Source organism: Ambystoma mexicanum, chromosome 6p (assembly GCF_040938575.1).
Source record: "Ambystoma mexicanum isolate Mex_15411 chromosome 6p, UKY_AmexF1_1, whole genome shotgun sequence".
NCBI classification, from domain to species: Eukaryota; Metazoa; Chordata; class Amphibia; order Caudata; family Ambystomatidae; genus Ambystoma; species Ambystoma mexicanum.
Window position 1 is genome coordinate 212,811,356 of NC_090935.1, and position 23,697 is coordinate 212,835,052.

General features: G+C 42.6%; 1 protein-coding gene across 7 annotated transcripts in view; it reads left to right on the plus strand.

Moving 5' to 3' along the window:
- The window catches only part of SETBP1 (SET binding protein 1), a 386,838-nt gene extending 363,890 nt beyond the window's left edge, over positions 1–22,948 (plus strand). For 6 of the 7 annotated variants that reach the window (XM_069626886.1, XM_069626888.1, XM_069626885.1 and 3 more), the window contains exons 4-5: positions 11,298–11,471; positions 19,435–22,948. In XM_069626886.1, coding sequence (XP_069482987.1) covers positions 11,298–11,471; positions 19,435–19,931 — 671 coding nt within the window. In that variant the 3' untranslated portion in view covers positions 19,932–22,948. The remainder of the gene's footprint in view (positions 1–11,297; positions 11,472–19,434) is intronic. The other variant, XM_069626891.1, reaches the window with a different exon arrangement.
- Positions 22,949–23,697: the final 749 nt, after the last annotated feature.

The following is a 23,697-nucleotide window of genomic DNA, read 5'->3' on the forward strand; positions in this document are numbered from 1 at the left end:
TGTCTCCCACTTCCAGAACATGAGCTCTGCATCCGCATGAAACCTGCAGTTCCCAAGTTTTAATCGAGATAAAAAGAACTCATCCTTGCATCCTTCTGAACTTGATCAATTTAGTAAAGTGGGAAATTGTAGGTTTGCATGCTAGCCCAGCAGTGTCGGTCACGTGTCATTGATTTCTGGGTCGGCTTTTTATCATTCAGAGTTCGACACATTGAGTAATAGTGAGGTTTATAATATTAAAATGTAGGAAATTCATAAGAGGCATGGACCTCTAAAAAGCTTATAGAGCTGGGACAGAGTCAGGCATGCCTTAGGGGTGCAAGTAGTTACATCCTGCTGAGTTTGCTTGCCTGAGGGCTACTGAGGTTATTTATTTGACATTAGAGAGAGCCCAGGGCTGCAAGTCATTGACCTCAGAAATGCCAGCAAGGCTAAGGCACAGTCAGTTACATGACAAGCATTCATGATGTAGGCTCTGACATTCTATAAAGGAACATCATTTAGCCCGGTAGGATAACGTTATGAGCTCTGTATCTGCGGGAAATCGCATACCATATAACATCTGCAGCAGGAGGCTTATTCTCAAAACATTTTTGGGCACAAGTGATTAGAGATGCTAGTGCATCTCATCACTTGCACCGTAAAAAACATTACGTATTCACAAAATTCCTAAAATGTATGTACATAATCTAATTCCTCTTTTTTCCCTTTGCACATTTGCACAAATAAAGTAGCATGTCTGCACATTTTAATGTGCATCCTGAATTCAGAAACTGATGCACATCAAATGTTGCAGGAAACAAACACATTGCACTGTGACTCTATGGCACAGACACAAGGGAAGTGCAATTCATGGTATGTTCATTTCTAGCCGTTCCTACATCTTTTTCTTAAAGTCTGCAGCATGATCCACTGCTTGTACCACTTACTTTATTATCCTTCAAACAGTTATAGAAATGTTTCCTTTTTTTACACATTTCACAATAAGAGGCACTTTGTTGACCCATCATGATGAAATGCACTTCCAGCATCCATGTGGGTTCTGGGAGCACCATACATGCCCCAGACAAAAATGCATGCAAGGGAGCTGGCAGGCCTGACATTTGTGATGCAGCATATACCCCAGAAATGCATGGGCCACCTTTGTGAATAAGGTGTCATGCAAAGTTCTCCCAAGAAATGCATAGTCTTCACATTTTCAATTTCCATTACTTTCTAAAAATGTGGTTCTACATTATCTTTAAAGAGGAAGGTGTGTTTTAGCTGCATACAAATAATTAATTTTGGTTTCTATACTAAAGAAACAACCATGTGCAAGGCATTAGGTTTTTTGACACTTGGCTTTGTTTGAGCATCCCAGACAGGACACCATTAACCTATAGTATGATAGCAACCTCGTCTGTCTCCTTCCGCCCTCCCCTTACTTCTTCTCCTCCCTCCCCCCAGCTCTATCAGAAATGTTGTCAGGCCTAGTACTATAGTCACTTGTTTTGTTCCTCCACCCCTCTCCCTCACCTTTTGTTTTCTCTGGCTCTACAAGAAATGTCGTCAGGCCTAGTACAGTAGTCGCCTGTCTGTTTCCATTTCCTCCCCACTCTCCCCCACCTTTCCTTATCTATGTCTTTGCTCTTGCACTGAAATGTTGTCAGGCCGAGTTCGATAGTTAATTTCACATCCTTCCTGTTCATGGCCTGTAAGAATGTCATTGTATTTCCCCTTGTTCCCTCCCTTGCCTTGAAGCGCTTTGAAACACATTGGGCCTCATTACACGGAAGGCGGTAAGCCATGGCGCTATTAGCGTCATGGCTGCCGCCGGTCCCTTACCGGGTCCGCCTTGGTGGATGGCGGAATTAGCGCCATATTCCAAGGTGGGTGATGGCGCTAATTCCGCCATCCTCCATTACCCCTACATCATAGCCAGTCAGCCCCATAGGGCTCAATGGGAATGATGTAGGTGCTAATTACGGTACCGCTAATTGCGGTACCATAATTAGCTCGGAGGTCCCTTTGCGGGTCCCGTCCTTAACGCCTGGAAAAACCAGGCGTTAAGGGAGGACCCGCAAAGGGACCTCGTAGTAAAGCGGTAAGGTTTTACCGGTACCGGTACCCTTACCGGTACCTGTAAAACCTTACCGCCTTCCGTGTAATGAGGCCCATTGTGTATAGGCGTTATATAAATAAATTATCATTTCTTATACTTTGTTTGCTTTGATCGTGTGCAGGCAGGAAAAGGTATGACCTCTTCAATTCAATGTTTACAGAAACATTTCATCAGCATGACCTTAACCCAAATCTGTCTCCCGAATCTCTTAAAGGTTCAGCTGAACCAGAAACACCCAAAGACGGTAAGAATTCGGGTGATTCAGGGAGTTTGGCCAAATTTATTTTCCCCCGCGTATCTACAATACAGCATGGCAAGCATAGCGTGGCTCTCTCTAGAATGACAAGTTGACTTGGTCACTGAGACATGACTTTTCCATTGCTGATCGTGGGTTTTTACAAATAATAGGCATACTATATTTATATCAAACTGATGCTAACCAAAAACTACAACTCGCAGGGGGAGTTAATGTGATACTTATAATCCGTGGATAGGAATTACTGACACACTATAATATGGGGCTTTTGGTCCCATTTTTTCATACCAGGCATCTTTCAAAACAATGTGTAGCCCTTTGGCTGAGAGAGTAGGGTAGTAAATAGTACTTGTGTGCACTCAATAAGTGTGAGGTCAGTAGAATGCGCACAGCAAGGCAGTTGACCATATGGACATGTAGTACAGGATAACACTTGGGGATACTGCTAGCTGATTACAAGCCTGGTAGCAGACAAAATAACACTTGCAAGCAATGGTATGACTTCAGGAGGCACACAGTGTGCTCTTTTTATTGCAAAGTATCAATAGGCCATAGAAACAGAACAAACCTACTCCTATGACTTGCAATATATATGGATATCAGTAGTTTAGTCTAAGGTAATTCTGGCACATGCAACTTTAGATTAGCATTTTAGCCGATGTTCGATTAGTCTTATTAGTGTTGCATCATTTTGAGGTGTTTGGTGTGCAAACATGGAGGCACACACTTGTTTTGTATTCACTGCTGTATAAAGTGTTTTGCACACAATACATTGCAATGTGACAGGTGTTTGTCTGACTTCCTCTTGCCAAGTCATGCTTACCTGGGTGATTTGGCAGCCCCATTCGACACAAATCCGTTTGGTTTCGGACCGACGGCCAGGGCCATCATGTTCCTGCTAGTAAACGAGGCCCAGACTCTGACTTTCATTTTTTTATTTCTGCCATGCTGTATATTCAGGACACCAGCAGGGGGCTCTGCCTTGAGAAACAGAGAGGGCACAGAAGACACATTAGCCACCTGTGAAGCACTCAAGGCAGTCGGCTCACTCAGAGCTTGCGCCGAGACCTGTGATCTTTCCCCAAGACAACCGAGATCACCAAGCATAAATAGTCTCTCCACCTTAACACCATGATCACGGTTTATTTTTTCAAATGCTTACAAATGGTGAAGCGCTGTTGGATTTGGGGTGGAAGGGGCCTTATCCAACACGGCCAACCACATTGGATGTTGGGGAGCAGCCTCGCCAGCTTCTGCTGTTGTCCCACAATCCAATTTGCGACTTCATATTATTGTTCTATATAAAATCACACGGCTTGTGCAATCACATTTTACCACCATCCCCACCTATCCAATGCCCTCCTAGGCAGATACCTAGTTTGTCTAATGCTGAATGTCATGCATATTGGTCACTAGCTCTATTACCTGCCTCCCATTGGGCAAACTCTACACGTACAAAGTTCAGGCAGTAATATACGCATGGTGGCCAATTCCCAGGTAGAGTAGCAAAACTATGTTGAATCCTGTGAAAATACCAGTAGTAGATACAATCGAGACACTAAAAGCTGTGAGGGTCCTGGTCCAACATTGTCATCTCATTATGATAAAACATCCTGGAACATTTCTGTGGTCTATAAAGCTATTGAAAGACTACTGAGACCTGTGAATGCCTCTACCAGCAGGCGTCCATTCTCAAAAGATGCTTTTCAAGCAGAAGGATCAATACATGTGTTGAAAAGAGGTGCTGCAGTAGCGTAAACAGCACTGCTGTTTGTCTTTGAATCTTGAAAAATGTTGACACAAAAACAGCACACCGGCCATTAGCCTGATTATCCCCGGGCCACTTACGGAAACATAAGTGCAGCCATCTTCTGTCATTTCCAGCTGCAGTTATCTATCCAGAAGCGGACCCGGTGTGCATTAGAACCCATGGCACCCGGCGATACTGTGCTGTTTAACGAGAGTGAAAATTATCCCGGCGAAGTGGCTTTCTGAGAAAACGTACAGTACATTTAGTTTGCAGGAGCATGGCGCAACGAGAAGTCGAAGAGAGCGGCAAGGCGCATTTAACTCCATTAGTTTCACTCGAGCTGACTGCGCAGTCAGCCCGCACCAAGATCCATTAGAGAACTAAACTCTTTCCACATCTGATCTGCATAATGGATGAGATGCCCAAGAAGCCCTATGCATGAGAAGCACCCCACAGGCACTAGAATATCTAAGAAGGTTTCCTTAATTGTGACAATTCATTTACTCTAACAAGATAACAAATGCACCTCTGGTATAATAGTGTACCCAATCATTGAAGTTATCTGGTGGCAGGCCAGGCGGGAATGAGTTCTGTGTAAAACTCCCAGCTGAATAGAAGAAAAAGCACATTCTTTCATACACCAAGGAAAGCACCTTGTAAAAGAATGCCACTTGATATAACCAACAACACATTGAAACTCCAACATGAAAGAGGGGGCACAGTAAAATCCTAGACCATTCTGACTCCTTGGGCCAGGCATTGATGAGATGAATAATCTATGAACCGAACACAGTGTGTGCATCTGGCTGTTACATTGTCATGCAGTAAAACAAGCGAGTTACTGTACCTCTGGTTTGTGGGTTTACTGAGTCATTTTTGACCACTCGTTTCCCTTTTATTAGTAGGTAGAGAAAGTGGAGTAAATCAGCGGTATCGGACGCGCCTGCGGATATCTCGAAATTGATCACCCTGCAGGAATAAGCGCCCTGGGTTTATTAACTGGGAGTTCATCGCTATCGCTTCCCTTCATCTAATTCCCGGGAGATCTCAGAGCTATCATCACGGTATTAGCTCTTTGGAGAGAACTGCTGCAGACAAAGATTGGGAGATATAGCTAATGATGGTTTTCTGTCTGAGTGCAGAGATTACCACACAGGGGAGAAAAAAAGCCTCCAGGTGCTGCAGATTAATAACGTGTCTTTGAGCGTTGCAAAATGCAAGAAATGGTTTAATGTTGCAAGCACACACTTGCAATTCTATTATTTCTTCGCTTTGATCATGTGTCACCCCAATTCGGTTTATTGACTCTTCTGACATTTGCCCATTTTATGATTGAGACCTCTGAAATACATTGTTCTTGTCTTTCTGTATCATGTAGTCATCAATGAATGCCTGGCTCGCTTTCTACTTCTCACATTCTAAAGGGGTCATTTCCATGAACGTGCAAATTCAGTGGGCCTCATTACAACCCAGGCGTTAAGGGGTTAACAGCGCCGTAAAAGGCGTCGGCGCCGTTAACCCTTTAACGCCTGATTACGAGGTCCCTTTGCGGGTGGCACTTTAACGCCTGATTTTAGCAGGCGTTAAAAAACCAACCCGCAAAGGGACCTAGGAGCTAATTACGGCACCGTAATTTACGGTGCCGTAATTAGCGCCTTCCCCATTCCCATTGAGCCCTATGGGCCAAAAATGGGAATGGGGAAGGGGCCATGGTGAATGGGGAATTACCGCCCCGCCAACCTTGGAATGGGGCGGTAATTTCGCCATTCCGCCATGGCGGACCCCGGCATCGACCATGGTTCTAATAGCACCATGGTTTAGCGCCGGGGTCGTAATGAGGCCCAGTGCACCATCAGCGGTAGCACTAACATCCTGTAGGGTTCCCTAAGCGGAATTTTAAACTTGTACAAATTGGAGTGTAAAATGAGGCAAAATTGCCTTTGCTCCGACCTTTTACTCTCCATTTTGTGAAAAATAAAACGATGCTTGCAAATTGCATCTTTCCATGTGGCCTTTACTAAGGGAGTCCTTTGGATTAGCAGGTGTTAATGTATAGCGGATTCTATATGCATCAAAATCACAAGCAGGCATAAAACCTGGTGCTCTTCCAGGATGGAGGAGGAAAGTAAAAGGGAGATGCAATCTCTGCTTTGTGCCAATCCTATCCATAGGAAGGTCATTAAAATGAGTTTGAGATCCAAATGGAAGCGTAACACCACTATGCCTTGCTTTTGAGCTTTCATTTTGCACTCTGCTCAGTGCAAAATGACCACCAAATTGTTTCAAGGCACAGTCATTAAGGATTGGATGTTTCTTGGCAAATTTCCCCTGTACAACATGCCTTCTACATGCTGTATTTTCTCGAGTTATATCCATTGGTTTGTAGAATGGAATTTATACATTTTGCAGTGATCTGCCCCACATTTGATGAGGCAAGCATTTTCCCATTATCTGGGACAAACAAGGTACGTTTGACAGCACCAACTGTTGAAGCAATGCACCTGCAAACCGAAACCACCGCACGCTGGTACATACAAGAACTTAACCTCAGCAAAAAGGAAACAAGAGAAATCCTGGCCTCGCTCCAGGACTGCATCCCACCTGGCTCACCTCAAGCAACTCAGAGCAACCCGCCGACAACTCAACAACACAGCCAAGGCCTCCTACTATCAGAACATCATAGCAGAAGCTGACAACAAAAGCAGAGACCTCTTCAAAGCGGTCATGCACTTCGTCAACCCGCAACCCACCCCTGCCATACCACACTCCATTGGAAAATCTACTGCCATTAACACAGTCTTCATCGACAAAATCAGCAAGATTCAGGAACAGCACATAGACTCCATCTCTGCATCCACAGACACACCTCACGTCCCTCCTCATGAAATCTCCACACCCTGGACAACATTCAAGACACTCTCAAAAGAGTAACTGTTAGAAACCCTGGCCAACCTCAAAGCCACAACATCCTCCCAGCATCCATCCTGAAGACTCTGCACACAGAAGCTGTTCTTCCCTTCCTGGAGACCATCAGCAGCTCCCTAACGCAAGTCACATTGACCCTAAAAGCAGGACAAATTCTCCCTCTGCTAAAGAAACCCACCCTGGATCCTGACAACCTAGGTAACTATTGCCCCATCACCCATCTTCTCTTCTTAGGTAGGATCATTGAGAAAGCAGTAGCCGTGCAACTGCAGCACCACATCGACACCAACCATCTCCTCCAACCTACCAATCCGGGTTCAGACCCAGATGCAGCATGGCGACAGCAACCATACAGGGGTCAACAACACCCTCAACATCCTTGATGATGGCCACCCCTGCTTCCTGGTTCTACTCGACCTCTCGGCCACTTTCAACACAGTAGACCACCAGGCGTTTACGGACACCCTACATTGGCTGCATGGGGATCATCAACCTTGTCCTATGCTCGTTCAAGTCCTACCTTGCCAACCGCCATCAGTTTTTTCAGATGGACTTCTCTAGATTGCCAATGCTACCCGTTGCCTGTGGAGTCCCGCCGGGTTCCAACCTCTCCCCAGTGATTTTCAATCTATACATGGAGCCGATGGGAGCCCTCCTAGCCACACAGAAAATCCACATCCACCAATGCGCTGACGACACACAGCTACACCTCAAGATCACCTCCATCAAAGACATCCACCAACAACACTGAACACCCAGACATACAGACCTGGGTATCAACTATGAACCCGGAGGGCTTCACACCTGACCTCACATCCTGCGCCAAGCTCCTCGGTTCCACATCAAGAAACACCTCTCCTTCTACACACATAGCGAAGAACAATCAGACAGCTTGGTATCAACTCTCCCTCCTGCGAAAAGTTAATCCCATCCTCCCTCTGGATAACCTTTGGTCCACCGTTCGAGCACTGGTCCTATCCGACCTGGATTGGGGCAGTGCACACCGCAAAGGCCTCCCGCCATCCTCCCTTGTGCCGCTGAGAAGTGTCCTATATGCAGCTGCATGCAGCATCAATGGTCTACTCAGATACAACCACATAACCCTAGCCCTCATCGATCTTCACTGGCTCCCACTGCACGCACAAATCACCTTCAAGTCTTGCTGCATCATTTATAAGGCAATCACCCTCAAGTCATCCAGCTACCTTGCGGAGAAACTCAACATCTCCGGCGGACAGTGCACCACCAGAAGCGAGGACACATGCAGGCTTGAAATCCGCTGCTGCAAAAACTGAAAGGACCAGAAAACAAGCCTTCTCTGCCTATGCCCCAAGACTATGGAACCTCCTCCCCGTCAGCATCAGACTCGCTCCCAGGCTCCTACAATTCAGAAAAGAACTCAAGACCTACCTCTTCAAGGATTAGCTCTGCCTCAACACCTAGGCCATCACGTCGCCCCTCGCGCCGCCTGACTCGCTAGACGTTGTCCGTCTCATTCCTCCCCACCACCCTGTACAGCTGGATCCCGATTCTGTGCCCCTCTGTATCCCACCCCCTGCTGTATATCTGTACTGTTGTATACCTCTGAAAAGTGCTCTCCTATGCATCTGTACTGTTGAATAGCATTGTAAAGCGCTCTGTTATGTATCTGTATTGGTATATACCTCCGTCAAGCACTCAGTTGTTTCTCAAAGCTAGGTCTGCGCTAAATAAATACAATGATAATAATTGAATGGCAAACATATGACATTTTTAACAAGTGTTGGCAAAGGCAACGTGTTTGGCTTTTGTGAAGGCATGGGATAGGCATTTGACAACCATTGCCATTATGGTGCTACCTGGAGAAAAGATGGCAAAGTGTTTGAGTACCTGGACATGTGATGTCAGTGCCTCACAAATGCATATCTAATACCTATAGATAAACCGAAAATGTTGGCTTTGCCATTGCTTGTTTTTAACAGGACTTCAGTGCAAGGAACAGATACACAAAACACATATTGCTTATGAATCAAGTGGCTGAAGGCACACTTGGTTAAGTCTTTTTTATGGTCTTCCCCACCTTTGCAAAAATGCACTTTTGACTAATTGGTTTGCCACTTTGTTTTACCACTTTGACCCCACAAAAATGCAGATGGTAACTTGGGATAAGGTATACAGAAGGGGCAGTGGGATGGAAGGTGTAAAACAAAATCAGCCAAACTATTTTGGAAATAAAAGTCAGGAAAATCTCATAGATACATTTTTATTACACAAGCAGCTCATTTACAGGGGCAATTAAGCTCTCAACGCTTAAGACTGTTTAGAAATAACACCAGCGGGCTTTATACAACACACAATGTGAGGTTACTGCATAGTAGTGCTGAAAGATAGTCAAGGACGATTTGTTTTGGGTGGAGAGAATGCGGGAGTTGATGGGAATGGCCAGTACAATCGTTTCTGCTTGTAGTGCCATTTACTGACCAAAAGTAAAAAGGGCCTTTACAAGGACAGTGCTCAATCCAAAATGGCGAGCCACAATGTTCCAGATGCAATATTGTTTTGTTCCATAAGTGTGTATGCTCCTTTGGTTTATTAGTAAGTTCATACCTATAGGAAATATTGTAGGTTAAAATGCGCAGCATGCATGTGCATGCAGTAGTTTTGGTATTGCTAATGCCGGTCACATACAGTAGATATCAATTATTGCCAATACCCTTTTAGTCAAACCATGCTACTTTTTAATTTGCTTTTGGGAAGGAACGAGATCCCACGCACATTGCTGCCCCTTACGTGCCGCCACTTACCTCCGTCATTCCAAAGTGTGAGACGAAGATAAAATGGCGGCATATATTGTGGTACAATAGTTTGTAGTCTATAAACATGGACGGGCAGTAATCCAATAGCAGAACATTTTCTGTATCAATGTGTGTCTCGAGCTTTAAAGAAAGGTCTTTTCTCTGAGACCCACAGGACCTTGCTAAACCCAGGGAGCTGGTAATTGAGCAACCTCTATTTCTATGGAGAAAACCGAATAAAAATATTGACTGGCCCTCGAGGCAGCGAGGCGCTCTTTGACTTTTGCCCTTTAAGCGCACTACAGTAGTCAATAGCCTGGCTGTTAGATGCTATGTCTGTCACTGGTTTTGATTTCGGAGTAGTTTAACCTTGGACCGAGATCCCTGTAACCACGGCAACAGGAAGACGGCCTCGGCATGTAAAGCGCGCGGGAATCCATAACCTAGCGTCCCTAATGCAAACATTCTGTCCAGGTGGAGATCCAAGAGGGACAAGTGGGGTGTGAGGGATTACCTTTAGAAAATGGAAGCCTGTCCCTTGATGTTCTGAAGCGCCCTGTTTGTACCCACAGAGGTCGTGGTGTGTTTCAGTCTGTTTGCTCTGCTTGTGGATTTACGAAATCTTTGTACACGAGAATTAAACTCCATTCAATGTGAATTGATCCACATTTGTACATAAACAACACAAAGTGAAAGAATTATGTTTTTGTTTGGAAAACACTCTATATCAGAAGAACATATGCCAAAATTCGCCTGGGCCTAGTTTCCTTTCCAGAATGTTCTTTTGAGAACAGAAACACAGTGCACATATTTTATTCAACAGCCTTTAATAAGAAAGAATTAAGATGGCGCCCGTGGTCATGTCTGCCTGGTAGCAGGAGTAGTTGCATTTGTGGGTACAGCAGTACAGACGTTTTTGGTTTAATTCGGAATAGCACGGAAGCAGCTTTTTCTGAAACCCGCCTCCCGGTTTAACTCTAGTGCTGCCTGTACTCCCTCTCCCTCTCAGGAAGTGGATTTTTCTATCGACGCTTTCATGGCCAAGTTGCATGAATACAATTCTGCGTAACTTTGCGGATGTGTATTTCGTGTGTTGAAATGAATAGCAAAATATATGGACGTTTACCAAAATGTTCCCTGTACAGGGAATCATTGTGCTCTTAACAAATCGACACTGAATGCAGTGATCTTATATATTCATCCGGAATTGCGTAGGAAATGATTGTAGGCCCAATTCACTCGCCTGCACTTTTAACCACGTAAATATTTCATGAATATTGCCCCTAATACACCCAACACTAGTGGTCAGCGAGCCTCGTTATTGAGTCTTTAATTGGAGTCTTAGATGTTTGCCTGAACGCACATTTTTGCCCACGCCGTAGTATTAATCACATGTCATGGCCATGTTAAAAAGTATGTTGTGAACTATAATGCTGTAAACAAAAAAAGAATTACCCCGGTAATTGTATTTTCCCATCTTGAACTTTCCAGGTTTCACTGGCCCACAGCTGAGGGCTGACCAGACTTTGTTACATGGCAGGAATGATGGACCCATGTCTGCCATGATGACCCGAAGGAGACCAGCAGCTGCAGAAGCGGTTTCAACCCAGCCACCCTCAGTATTACCACACCTCGCTTCAGCTTCATCATTATCATCTCAATCAGGTAATGCTGGAACATCCTGGATTGCTCTAACCAGTGCTCCAGATAAGATGTTGAAGTGGGAGTATTTTACTCCCTATTTTTGAAAGTTGGGAGTAAAAGGATTTTTTAGGGAGTAAAAACATGAGTCCCTTCCCATTGGGGGTATTTTATAAATGAGTAAACAGTAACCAATAAAAGAAAGCTCCAAACTTTGCAACAAACAGAAAACTGCACAACAGTCACAACGAGAAACAACAAATAAAGACAGAAAAATCTGGACAGATTTGTAAAAATTGTAATACAGTTAAACACAAAAAGAAAAAAATAATAATAAATAAATAAGTAAAATATGTTGAATTGTAAAACAGAAATGTTTTTGTGAGAAATAAAGTTGTTGCACCAAGTTATTCATGTATATTAAAAGAATACAATTAACCTCTTCCATTATTGTAGTAGTTTCTTCCTGTGGTGGTACATTAACTACTGGTCCAAACACATTCATGGAACTGTATGCGTGAAAGCAGGGGCACACGCTCCTGTGTGTCCATTTCCCATTTTTTATTGGAAGTATTTTTACTCCATGTTTTTATTTTTGGGAGTATTTGCCTATTTTTAGGGAGTAAAAGTGGCTGATACACCCTTTATCTGTAGGGCTGGCTCTAACCATCATTATTAGTTGGTTCCATGTGATAATATCGCAGTGAAAGTCACCAGGTGGGCTTTTTCCTGACCCCTAAAATTCTTAGCCCAAATATTCTGGGAGGGGTATCATTATATATTATCACCTCCAATCGCCGAATATTTGAAGTGTTTGATTGTCTGTAGGGCGCATTTTTAGGGAAATGTCGCCACCTGGGGCCATTTCCCAAGTAACATTATCATTGGATTCCCATTAGTTGTGTTGTGCCCGCAGACAATGGACATACATGTTTTACTGAAAGCATACATCCAGATCTGGGATAATATCCAACTGTAAACTGCTGAGGAAATCATGAAGAGCTATGGGAAACATAGGATATTGGAAAGGGAAGGAGAATAAAGAAAGCTCTTGGTCCAAAATAAACACATCATACCCTTCTAAGACCAAATCATTGTCCGCGGATCCCATGTCGAAAGTACAGTATTTGCCAGTCATGAGCCCATCATAGAGACACAGCATCTGCCTCCACTGCCCAACAGGAAAAGGTAACGAGCCAATCACCAGTCGTAATCCCTGCCCTCTGTGAAGTTCACTGCTGCCCACCTCCCCCAGGGTCAGATGGGCACTATATAAATAAGCCCAATAAAATAGCTAAATAGTGCAGGTTTGCTGAGACTTGGGAAGTAAAGTCTGTTTCTTAGAGTGACTGCTGGCTTTCACTGACAGATCATCAGATGTTGAATCCCAAAGCCTTACTTAACGTGCTGATCAATATGGCACCACTGTTGCCTAGTATCTCAAAGCAACTGACTTAGCATTGAACTATCCCCAAATACAAGGAGTTTGGGAAATGGGATCTAACGAAGGGTAAGCCACCGGCAGTAGTGCGGGGAAAGACCGATGAACCTGATTTGAAGTGCTGCGAGACCAATGTCAAATTGGTGGAGCACAGGAATGCCTTCATCTGCCACAGTCTTCGGGACAATTAAGGCCATGAAATGCGCTTACATCGTCACCATACAATTCTAAATCAGAATTCTGTGCTATTCTTTCCAAGTAATGTTTTAGAAAGTTCCAAGTATAGGGTGTGTCCTATTCTTACAGAAATAGTCTAAGAAGTCAAGAACACTCATAAGATCCCCTGAAGATGGGTTTACATTTGAGCTACAATGTTTGCCAGTGAAAATGTCCGTAGTATTGTGAAAAACGGTGCTATATGCAGAATCTAGAACATCATAGCCATTTACTGCTGATGGAAGGTATACGAGGGCAGCTGAGGAATATTGCCAATCGGCTGTGCTGTCTTTGAACAGTACAGCCACCCAGGAATGTTGGCCTGCCACTGATGTACTATTTTGGAGAAAATGGAAAGCACTCCTTCTACCTCATGTATATAAAGATGGGTACGTTCATCCTTATGCTTCACTGCACACAGCAGCACATGCAGTGGCAGAGGCATGCAAGGGGGAGGTGGCCCCATTCCTGCTGTGGTTTGATTTGCATTTTGGCCCCTGTCCCCTTTCAGTAGTCGGGGGTCACAAAAGAATACAAGGCACATTGTCACACTAAAACATCCTTTGGGGAGCTGTCACAGGGACCACTGCCTGTAGTGTGGCAGATCATTGATGCAAAGCCAATCAGGCTCACTGTAGACCACCCTCCACGTAGTAGTGCTAGAGCGCCCTACTAGCGAACGTGTCCATACTTTGTGACTGGCTCCAAGCCATCAGGCATTACCTTTCAATTTGCACAGGGTTCAGGAATGCCCATTTTGTCTCCCAATGGGTCATATTTATTTATTTATTTATTTATTGTAACTTTTATAAAGCATTGATCACCAAAAGGCCACAGTGCTGAACACACAATACATAGAATACAACACAGTAAAACAAACAACACAAATTCAAACGGAGCGGGAACCCACAAGGCTGCATCAGAACCCCTCCCACCCCCACTAAAATAAATTCTCTCAAAGAGAGCACAACATAAGACGAGCTCTGCCTGTCAGTTTAGCACCATTCTTAAATCGGAAGCAGGTGTAATGTTCAACTTCTTATATTGACTCAAAAATACTGGCAAATTGCTCTGGCCACAGCCAATAACAATATAGTCTGTGTTAATCTTTGTACAGCAATCCGGGATTTGGATTCTCCAGAGTAATCTCGGTTCTTGCAGTCTGGCGCAGCTATGTCCCACTCTCATATCTAGCTAGAATAAAGCTTTCTTTCTTAATGCCTCTAGTCTCCGTCCTCTCCAAATTCGTTAGAATTATGATCCTGTGATCCATCAAGAGCGCTCTTTGGTGTATATCAGGAATCTCTGGCATTGTGGACTTTTTAATATGAATATCTCCCGCATAAGGAGAAGAGACTGAACTGTAGATGGGGGGGCCACCAAATCCAGAGATGGCATATCAGCACATGGAGAATCCATAGGTCCCGACACTGATACGGCACCAGCAACAAAGCCAATCAGATTGGTTTGGTATTCAGTGATTTCATTACCACCAGTTACCTTGCAACTAATTTCACCCAATTCTGTTTGAATAACTATATCCACCTGGTTAACAGACACCTGAGTTTCATTTGGGTCAATTTGGCACGGTACATCACACCTTTCGGCAGGGGCCTGCATTAAAACAGTGTCAAAGGAATCCACCCATTGGCGGAACGCCATGCTATTTTTGAATTGATAAGATCAAAAATGATCTTCTTGATGGATTGCCAACTCGTAGCTCGGGTATAACCAACGTTCACTCCCTTGCTATCCAGATGGACCTGAGACGGGGCCTCTATAATGGCAATCTCTATACACTTCAAGGGTGGCTGCATTGCATTAGAAATGGCCAAAGTTAGCTTATCAGCATTTCCAGATTGGCCTTCAGCTGGTAATTCCCGTTTCTACAAACCGCATCTTCAATGACCAACACTAATCCTATCATTGGGATGGCCAGTGTAGTGTCATTATCCTCCTCAATTAGATCCATACTTGCTTCTTGAAGACGTTGTCTTCTATGTGCACTTCTAACCATGACCTCAGACATACGATTTCTTGTCGACCCTCTGTATGTCAGCGGAGTACCCCAGCACAGATGGCATCTTTTCCAGTGATCTAGGTTTAGACTTCTAGACATGCTCCTTAGTGACCCCTAAGTCATCACTCTTAGGCAGAGCGAGAGGTTCAACAGTTTGCCCGAGCATCCGTTTAACGGTATGAGCCGTGGTAATTGGCGTTGTGGGAGAATAACTTCAATTCCCTTCAAGTATAAACCAGGGGTAGAAAGACAAAGCACAATATATTCTAGATGTACAAAATACTTATGGATTTCATGACCACATCTGGAAACGTATCCAGAATCACATCCAGAAACTCATGTCCGGTAGCGCAATAGATTGCTCATTCTCTCTTGCACATATCCAAAGCCTGAATATCTTGATACCTTTGGCAGACTTGCCCGACTGCTTCATGTTATACCCTGGCAGTGGGTGGTCAGCAGACCCAGGCACTCAGGAGATGACCGTCCAGCACCCGACCCCCACCACGAACCCAAAAAAGGAGGCCAACAGCATGTAAGGGAAAGGGAGAGAGACCATGCCAGAAACCAGCTGCAAGCCACATCGCAGGCGAGTGTGCCATCCGACTTCAACATGCGCACTCACCGCACTTCCGCAGATGCTGGAGATAGACTGTCGTGAGAGTAGTCATGAATGGCTGTCACTCAAGGACATTGCTACAAGAAAACTTGTATTCCCAATACCAGTGCATCTACATTGCACTGGAATTTCCCAGGGAAATGACTGTTACGTCTGACCCAATTACTCCAATCAGAGCTCATCGTTCCATAGAGCCTAGTGTAAGCGCACATTTCTATAAGGCACCGTACATGTACACTCACGTATGGTAATCCCTGGACACAATGGAAGTATTTATAAGCAAAAAACTTTCGATTTTCAAATTAAAATTACTTGTGTAAAAATATCCCATTCGACAAGGGGAATTGCACTTTTACTCCCTCAACAAAAGTTTGACGTTTTATGTCTTGGGAGGATAGCTCAGGGGCAACGTGCGCGCCTTGGAAACAAGACGACACGGAGCAACACAGGTTTTATTCCTGGGCCCGTGCTTAGAAACCTCTGGGTATTAAGCGCGTTATTAATAGCATATCATATCAACATCAACATTTTATCAGGAGCTCTGACTTTGCAGGTAAAATGGATTGCAGAAGCTAGGTTGACATTGTGGGAGGGGACACAGTCACATAGCCATGCCCACGCCTACTTAATAAAATTCAAGAAGAAACCCAAGTTCCAATTCCGGGGCAAACCACTAGATGGCAAGATTGGCATAGAATGCTCAGCTATTTCAAATATCTGTTGGTGAAACTATTTTTCCAGGTAAGTTAATCGTCTTAGGTTCAGCCCTGTGTTGTGCTGCCTCTGGCCCACCTTTATAGAGGCCCTCAGCTTCTAACCTCATGTCACGCAAGCAATTAAACAAACCTCGTTCATTTAATGCGTCCAATCAAGGGAATGTTTTGATAGACTGTTTGCAAAGCTTGCAATAAGTGAATAACTTCATATGGCATTTACATGCTTGACTGAAACGGACTTAATTCATCCTCCTTTCTCAAAATGTCTAATGAAATGTTTCTTGGTGTGCAACCCAGATGTTGCAACAACGCTGTAAAAACTCAAAAGAAGCTGCGCTAATAGGAAATGGGACAGTGCTATAGGCTTCCTGTAATTAATGGAGGGTTCCTTGAAAATCTCTTTATTTAAAAGAAATCCGTAAACTGAGCCCAGCTGTCGAGCAAAACTGCTTTCTTCGAATGTTGCTGGAAATGGCCTCCAGCAACTCAAAAGGGATCCATAATGACAGCGATTAAACCAGAGCTCCAGTCCCAAAATGGCGGCATTCCTGTCTTCTTTGTCCTCTGTGAGTCACAAGCTTAAAGTGGTTTTGGTTTACATATGGAAAATGTATTTTGTTTTGTAATTAATGAGAGCCAGACTTTGAAAAGCCGGGGTTGCGGTCTGTATTTATATGAAAGCCCGCGCCCGAGTTTTTTTGCTTGACTCCCTCCATTATGCCTTGCATTACGGCCAGTTTGTGTACACTAACCTTTCAAGCATAATCCCACATGTCCTCTCTATGCGAAAGTAGAGAACTACCAATATCTGCTAGCCATCAGTTGCAGAATTTTACAAGGAGAATTTCCACATGGACTTTTCATAATACCTCCCAATGTAAGGTAGGATGAAAATTCTAACTTTTACTCGATTTTCCCATGCTAATGAATCATTAAAAGAGACACAAGCGGAAACATTTGTCCAGCAAATGTCTTTTCTTTGAAACCTCAAGGATGCAAAACCGAGTTGAGCTCATAGATTAGCGGTTTGCATTTCCAGGAAAGCATCAACTTCTCCAAGCTGGCCTCTGATGCTCTGTTCAGCAGCTACAACCAAAAGGCTAGCTGGCCCCGGGTCCTGACAGTCCCTACATTAGCATAGCCCCAGATCTTTTCCAGACCTAGCAACACACCGGGCCTGTAACGGGGCATTCCAATGAAGTAATTGCAATATCGCTGTCACAATATGCGAAGCCAGGGTGCTTCTACCGGCTGAGGGCGTATACTAAGAAGCAAACTAAAGTGAGTGTAGCTGATAGTTGGCTGACTTTTCATCTTGGGTCTGGGTCAGAAGGCTTTCCACTAGAGTAACTGGGAGATAACGGGGACTATCTCAGATTTGCAGCTGCTGCGTCTTCGTACATTATCCACAAATAAGTACACTCAAAAAAATCTAAAGATGCTGAAAGCATCAGAGTTTTCCTTGAAGGAAGTGGCATTGACCATCATTTGTTTAAAAAAAAAGAAAAAAAGGAATAATAATCAGTGACACTAGCTATAACCTATATGCAAAAAGCTAAATGAATATCCAAAATGATCGCTCAAACAGACTCCTGTGATGAGTTTGGGAAGCTGTTGTACAATGAATCTTTGCCACGTTGTAGGAAAGTTATATAGTAAATTGAGGACTGGAAGCCTGATATTCGTCAGGGAAGCTACATCCGGTCTGAACGAAGCAGAAGGCCAATTTAAATTATTTGGTGCACAGTTGATAAGCTTACATGCATCACAGGATCATCTCCAGTGCTACTCAATGGAGGAAACAACCTCTTTACTGTGCTTCCAAATGCACACCTGACCCTCCTCAAGGCTGCCCACCACGCTACATCCCGCCTCGTTACAGGTGCCTGCAAATTCCATTACATCTCTGCAATGCTGCACAAACTTCCCTGGCCACCCCTACCCACCAGGCTTATCTTGAAAACTGTATGTTTCACCTAAAAAGCCGTCTGAAATCAAAGCACCAATATATTAGGCGGCTAAACTCCACAACTCTGGAGGGTCTTGCTCATCATATCATATACAAAAAACTAGCCTCTAAAGAGAAGACTCTCAAGCAGCCCATCTGGAAATTAATCCTGGCAGAGGAACAAAATGCCCCACTGTCTTCCAGTTCTGCCAAACAGCATTGTAACAGATACAGCCCTTCTCTGTGCTGCTGGAGCTTGTAACAATATAGTAGGGGTTAGGGGTAGGGGTAAGTGGAAACCTCACATTTCCTCACAACCTGATTTAGTTTCATTATAATAGAAGCATTCATTGAGTTTCCTGTATGTAAAAGAAATATCGCATACATTCCTTCAACAGCATTCACTGTCTTTTAGATGTTTTATTGCATGTTTTTTAAATCCCTGCCACTTCTTGTGTAGTACAGTCCCAGCCTCTGGATCCATATGTTGGTCTTAATCATCTAGTTGCACAACTTAAGCTTTAATGAATTAACTTGGCCCAACTAAATTATACAACTTGCAAATTAGTAGACAGAAGGATTCTCAAATATAACTCTACAACCAGTTAAGGGATCTGACATTTACACCTCCCCCCTATCACAGTTAAATATTTCAGGAGCAAACTCAATATATAATTTAGAAATTGATATTTTAAAATAGTTTTTGATTTGTTGTGCTCGCCTTAAAACTAGTACTATGTTCTCCTAGGAATGGAAGTAGTTGGTGTTTTGACACAATGGTCTTTATGTTTTGTACCATGTTTGACACATATTTGCTCTACCTTTCTTAATTAAATCACAGTGGAGAATAATAATTCATGCACTGCATGCCTGAGTATTGGGTGTCAAGATGTTGCTTGTGTTTAAAGTCATGGTACTTTAGATTGTTTCCTGCTATTTAACATTAACTATATAATCCTAGACGACAGAATGTAGAAAATGATCTTGGTATTTGGATCCCTATTTAATAAATCTAATTTCTTTCCAGCAGATAGTCCACCCGGAAAGAAACGATACAAACGTTGTGAAATTGAAGCTATTCAATGTGAGGTTCGCAAGATGTGCAACTTCTCAAAGGTTTTGTCCACCAAAAAGAACTTGGATCATGTTAACAAAATCCTGAAGGCTAAACGGTTACAGAGACAATCAAAGACCGGCAATAACTTTGTTAAGAAGAGGAGAGGGCGTCCTAGGAAGCAGCCTTTCTCATTTGAGGAAGACTCCAGAGACCAAATGCCAGTTTTAGAAAAATGTGTTGACCTTCCGAGCAAGCGCGGTCAGAGGTACACTTCGAATTCCCTAGTCGTGGAGGTACCCAGAAAAGATGCAATCATGGACACCATAGAGTCGGTCGTACACATGGCCAGAGAGACCCAGCCTCCCTGCCCCCTACAAGGTGAAAAACATAGCCACAGAAAACAGGAGGAAGTGAATGTGAAGAGGCACAGGAAGACTAGAGGAAATGATCACAATGGCCTTCCTTAGCAATACCAAGACAAATGGAACCCCAGCACAGGTGCTGCACACTTAAGGACTGTACTGAAGGATGAGCATACAAATCCCATATGGCATCGGCTAGAACATCATCATACTTGTTCTTCATTCTGCATGGCAGGCAGCACTGTTCTGATATTGTTAACTGCTTTATCCCATGGCACTGGACCTACAAAAGGTATCATCACAGACGACCATGCACTTGGCAGTGTCTCCAAAATGGAGCCCCACCTTTGTATTGCATTCTTGTATCTTTAAAAAAGGTTGTACTTGGTACACAAAAGTCCCACCGGAAGTACATATTTTGACCCATTTCTGATGGTAGTTCAAAGCCATCAACAACCATCATGTACTACAGTACTGTACAAATATGTAAATTCCTCAACTGTGATCTTGGTTGTGATATGTTCAAATCTTTGTTTTTTTATGGTTATGCAAGTTCTTGGGCATCATAATCCCAATTGCCTGCATCCACAAATTACTGTAAATGTACTCCGTTACTGTTGCCTACTTCAGATTCCTGCTGCAAGCATTGGAGCTATGGGTGAGGCCTTACGTTGATATACATGTACACACACACACACACACACACACACCAAGTGCTATCCATAAAGCATGCGTGTTCATTGAGAATATTGTCAAACAGATATTCTAAAATAATGGAGCCATGTTACCAACCAAGTACACTCAGTGGTATTTTTGTCAAGGGCAGCAACCAAGTTGTATCATGGTCAGCACATAGCGGTAGAACACAAGAAATAATCGGTAAGTCATGAAAGTGCTCATCAGAAATAGAGACTGGTTCTTGGTTTGTTGTTATTTTACACTAACGTAACACAATTTCCCAACACAATATATAACACAAGAAAAACAGGTCATTCCTGCACAGCTATTCCTTTAAAAAAGAATAGGTGTTCGTCTCTCAAAACAATAACGCAGAACAAAGGGTAATTGCCACTCCAGTTGTATTTCACCACTTTGGAAAAGAAAACCAAATGGTGGTTGCCTTAATTAAATTTAAATGATATTTGTACATAATGTAATTATAAAGCTGTTCGTCTGCATGAATAACAACTGTTTGTGGCAAATAGTCTCTTAAAAGGTCACTTCAAACTGTACATTTTCCATTAAAAATGTAGCCAAACCACCGATTTAGCTTGAGCATCTGATCTCTGGAATCAGTTTCTAATCCATACCCCAATACAGTTCTAGCCAAATGAAGAATATCTATTTAGATCACCCATTCTAGAAATGCCGATTACACCGATCAGTGTTATGCAGTTAGTGTTTTTTTGTATCCTGGTCCCTAGTCTATGAGATAGCTAATATTGATCTCATGCACAGGAGCAAACATCTGGACCAGGGAAGGGTTGTGAGATCAGGTTTAATAGAACGAAGCAGGAGAACATTTCACTGGACTTCTGTTTGAGACATTTTGTAGAGCTTTGAAGCCAATAATTATTTTTCTGGACATTACAGAGGTTTATACTGCCATACAAAATAGTGTTACTGTAACAACAAAACAAACATTTCACATGCTTTCATAGATAATCAGTTGAAAGTCATAGCTAGAATTCTCCAAAGCACCTTTCAGCATCAGTGCAAGCATAATGGTCCATGTGTTAAGTACCTGTACCAGCTATCTGAAGATTTTGTTACATTTGTTTGTGGTTCTGGCGGTCTTGTAAGACAGAGACTATGCATGTGATTTCTATGTTATGCAATTCCTTGCTGCAGCAATTGGGCCTAAATTGTTTGTCCCATAAACAGAAGTCCTGCTATTTGTAGGGATAGAGATGGTGGTGTCTACGTTTGTGTGAAAATAAGCCCCTATCAAAAGAGATGTGTCCGGAATTCATACTTCAGATGTTGAAGTGTACACCATAAGAAAAGCAAATTTGTGTCATAATGATAATATAGGATGGTGTAATGCACACAGGCAGGCAACAAATGACATTGTTTTAACCCTGAATACGTTCTACCACAGCTAATTACCTACCATATCAGTGTTTCAGTATTGGGCTTTCCATTTATATTTTTGCTAGGATAAAGACTTACTAAAATTCTGATAAAAAAATAAATAAATCATTACTCTGTCCCCGTGTCTTCGGAGGTTTAACTTCGGAGGATGTGGAATAAAGTAAGCGTGCCTCAGAGCCCACTACGTACAAGTACTTTGATGCAGTATTTCCTATCTCCCTGTCCCACACACCAGCTACACCCCAAGCCTTATTTTTAAAGTTAAAATAACCAAGGCATTGGTTTGGGTCCTTGTGATTAAATTTACTTCATACTGGGGTGCAGTACATAGATAGTTAGAAGCACATTGCGACTGGGTAATCGTTGTCCGGATCTTCACTGATGCCTGTCTAGTTTCGCAAAACACTAAAAGGAAAACATCTAAAGTTGGGAAATGTGGAAGTGCAGTTAAAAAACCGTGTTAGTTCCTTTGTCTTTTTTTTTTGTTTTTTTAAGCTATTTCGTAAATATTAAATGCACATTGAAGTGTTAAATATGTACATATTTCAAACAGAAATGGGGCACAAGATTGTTTTACAAGTCGTGCTGGCTAATTTTTAGTTTGTATTCATAAGTGGTTTTTAAAAGCCTTTTTTAAAGTGTACTTGCATGTTCTCCTTTGATTGTATGTAAACATATTTTAGAGCAAAAAATGTATTTGTATTTTATTGAATATAGAAGCAAGAAGACAACTTGTACATTGTTTGAAATGTTCTTTTTGTAACAGTTTTTATTCATGAAGCATTTTTGTACATTTAAAAATTGATATGGACCTGCTGTTATTTGATGCTTAGATACATCCGGCATGCTTTAATGTCATGCTCCTTCATGATCTTAGATGGTGGTTTTTAAACATTTTTTTCTAAAAGAAAGCTCAGTCTTTTTGCTACCAAATCAGGTTAGCAGCATAGAGCACTTAACTACGAAAAAGTTAATCCTATTCATATGTTATTCATTGTGTGAAATTAAAGGAATTCAATTCAGTCTAACATGAGTTGTGAGGTTTGTGCCCCATATGACATCTGTTTCACATCACTAGAAATTTTAATAGCTATGGTTTAGTAACACTGAGCACTCAAACAAATGCTAATTTAAATGTTTTTACTTATATTAAAGTTTTTACAGTGATCCTGAAAGAAAAGCTTGTACAGCATACAGCGAATCGCCACATTAAATGAAATCAGCATGCACATTGAACATAATATGGTTTACAGAATATTTAAACCAAAGAAATATATGCATTAAACAGATGCCACGTTGAAACTGTAGACAATTCAAAGTACAGCATATGAGAGTGTGAGAGAATGAGAGAGACAGCTAATGGTTACCAGGATTGAGGAATAGGTGCATACATGTGTATAGAAATATGTATTAACTCAATTTTTCCACCCAGAGGAAGTCCAATCTTCCAGCTAAATTAGAATCACAGGTGCAAAGTTTATGTATCACTGGGCTCAATTTAATAACAATACTGCACACGTCATAATCATTAAACTAATTTGTGAGGCTATTATAGATGGACAGTGTTTTGGGATCTCGCCTTCTAATTTAGTTGTCTATTATGTCTGAGTTAAAAATACCATCAACAGGATTCCAAAAAACAATGGGTTATGATGGCTGGGAATGCTTTCAGTTAGAAGGATCAACTAATAGGATTTTCACAGTGCATTGGAATCCATAATGTATTTTATTGACACTGTAGTTTCAAGAATGTTTTCTTTTTTTTGATTGAAATACT